General features: G+C 51.5%; 1 protein-coding gene across 1 annotated transcript in view; it reads left to right on the top strand.

Annotated features, from left to right (window-relative positions):
* LOC107117041 (olfactory receptor 5B12-like) overlaps positions 1–1,017 on the top strand; it is a 4,682-nt gene extending 3,665 nt beyond the window's left edge. The window contains exon 2 of the mRNA XM_015419074.1: positions 58–1,017. Within this exon, the coding sequence (XP_015274560.1) occupies positions 58–1,017 (960 nt within the window). The remainder of the gene's footprint in view (positions 1–57) is intronic.
* The last annotated feature ends 1,886 nt before the right edge of the window (positions 1,018–2,903 follow it).

Raw genomic sequence — 2,903 nt, 5'->3', positions numbered from 1 at the left:
CAGAGGGGTTGCTCTTTACAGGTACTGGTCTCTCCACTGATTTTTCTCTCCTTACAGGTGAATCCTGAACTCTCAATGGGAGTCAGGAATGAGACACAGGTGGTGGAATTTGTCTTCCTGGGTTTCTCCGGCATTCCGAACAGCCACATCTACCTCTTCCTGCCATTCCTAGTCATTTACTTGGTCACCGTGCTGGGCAACCTCACGATATTTACTCTGATTCAACTGGACTCCAGCCTCCATACGCCCATGTATTACTTCCTCAGCCATCTCTCCTGCCTCGACATCTCCCTCTCCTCTGTCACAGTCCCCAAGATCCTGGTGAACTTCTTGCGCCAGCGACAGACCATCACCTACAACCAGTGCATGGCCCAGATGTTCTTCCTGCTCTCTTTCACGGGGACGGAGGCTGCAATGTTGGCTGTCATGGCCTACGACCGCTATGCGGCCATTTGCCAACCTTTGCATTACTCCCGCCTCATGAGCACCAAGGTGTGTGCCATTTTAGCCTTTGCCACCTGGGTCTGGGGCTTCCTAAATTCTGCTCTCCATACAGCGCTCAGCACCACATTGTCCTTTTGTAGCAGCAACCAGATCAGTCACATCTTGTGCGATGTCCCCCCACTGTCGAAAATTGCTTGCAATGATGCCCACATCAATGAAATGGTAGTCCGCATAGCAAGCTATTTTGTGGGTGGGGGACCCTTCTTCTTCCTCGTTTTCTCCTACTCCTTAATTCTGCGCTCCATCCTGAAGAGCCATTCCACCACCGGCAAGCGCAAAGCTTTTTCCACCTGTGCTTCTCACCTCATCGTTGTCATCATTTACTATGGAAATGGACTAGTTAACTACAACCGTTCAAGCATTGGTGGTGACTCCATGGAGACTGACACCCTGGTCTCCATCATGTACTGCATGGTCTCCCCCATGCTGAACCCCCTCATCTACAGCCTCCGCAACAAGGAGGTGAAGGGGGCCCTGAAGAAGGTGCTGGGAAGCCAGAGGAAGAAAGGTTAAAACACTTGAGGCTCTTTAGTTTGGAGAAACGACGGCTGAGGGGTGACATGCTTGAGGTCCTAAGGGGGCGGTGGCGCAGGCAATACAACGCCTGCTGATAACATCTGTAGCGAACAGCCATAACGGCTGTTCGAATCCCCACCGCGGCCCTCGTCCCAGCTCCCGCCAACCCAGCGGCTCTAATAACAACAGAGGAATGGGTACTTGCCCTAGGTGGCAGGGGGCACCCTCCTCCTGGCTTACGCTGGGAAGGCGATCGGCAGCAGTAAGGAAAAGGAGAATCGGCGGCAGCGAGAAAGCAATGGCGGCAGCGGAGAGCGACCCAGGAAAGGCAGCGGCTGGATCAAGCGGAGGCGGAGCCGGAGCAACGCGCTGACGTGGAATGCAGCGCGGCAGGAGCTGTCAGGACATTAGCCAAAGCTGCACCCAAAGACGCGCCACTCCGGGGAGAGAAAAACCGAGACAGCCTGCTCGAGCCCGGCCGACAGCCATCTGGATCACCGGAACAACAAAGGAAGCTGCCAGAGAAGAAAGGATGATGCCGAATAAAAGGGTGCTGGTAGGCTACCCCCTCAACCGCTCTGAGACCCATTAGGGGTCATGGGCGGTATACAAATCACATGTAAATAAAAAATAAATAAATAAAAGGTTTATAAGATTATGCATGGGATAGAGCAGGTCGAGAAAGAGGTCCTTTTCTCCCTTTCTCACAGTACAAGTTTTGTCTATTGAAGAGGCAAGAGATGACAGCAGGACAGCTCTGGAGAGCTAGGATACTAGCGGCAAGTCAACATCATAGAACAGCATAGAATTAAACCCAATACACAACAACAAGAAGTCGTGAGCACTCAATGAAACTGCTGAGCAATCGGGTTAGAACAGATGAAAATAAGTCCTTCTTTACCCAAAGAGTGATTAACACCTGGAATTCACTGCCACAGGAGGTGGTGGCGGCTACAAGCACGGACGGCTTCAAGAGGGAATTAGATAAGCCTATGGAGCAGAGGTCCATCAGTGGCTATTAGCCACAAGGTATAGATAGGGGCTCTGGGGCAAGGGATGCTCTGTATTCTTGGTGCCTGGGGGGGTGGGGGCAACAGTGGGAGGGCTTCTGGAGTTCTGGCCCCGCTGGTGGACCTCCTGATGGCACCTGGTGTTTTTGACCACTGTGTGACACAGAGTGTTGAACTGGAGGGGCTGATGGCCTGATCCAACACTGGCTTCTCTTATGTTCTTATATGGAGCAGAGGTCCATCGGTGGCTTTTAGCCACAAGGTATAGACGGGAACTCTCGGTCTGGGGCAAGTGATGCTCTGTCTTCTTGGTGCTTGGGGGGGGCAACAGTGGGAGGGCTTCTAATGTCCTGGCCCCACTGCTGGACCTCCTGATGGCACCTGGTATTTCTGGCCACTGTGTGACACAGAGTGTTGGACTGGATGGACCACTGGCCTGATCCAACACTGGCTTCTCTTATTTTCTTATGTTCTTACAAAGACTGCACATCCCCACACTATAAGTTAGGGTGAGTGGGATATGTTCTGTGTTCCCTTTGAGAGCTACGTAGCTTTAGAACTCCATGAACCGTGCTGTTAACGGGACTATTATGTTGCTGTAGTGGGACATACTGACATGGTAGGGACGAGAACAGGACAGGAAAAAATGGCACTGGTTACCGTAACATGAACAATGCCATACACAAGAAGCCAAAGTCGAGAATTAAGACTGTAAGAACGGCAAAAGAATAAAAAGAATGAAAACCAGTGGCCACAGGGAAGAGCACACAACACATGTTCTTCGCTTAATGCCTCTCTCAGTAAAAGATGGTGGGAATAGCTTACGCTGTAATAGACTTTTGTTAGTGACTGAGGTGTCCCAAGACCCCTGTC

This window comes from Gekko japonicus, unplaced genomic scaffold (genome assembly GCF_001447785.1).
Source record: "Gekko japonicus isolate JY-2015 unplaced genomic scaffold, Gekko_japonicus_V1.1 scaffold6231, whole genome shotgun sequence".
Classification (NCBI taxonomy): Eukaryota; Metazoa; Chordata; class Lepidosauria; order Squamata; family Gekkonidae; genus Gekko; species Gekko japonicus.
This window is presented reverse-complemented; position numbering and strand designations above follow the sequence as displayed.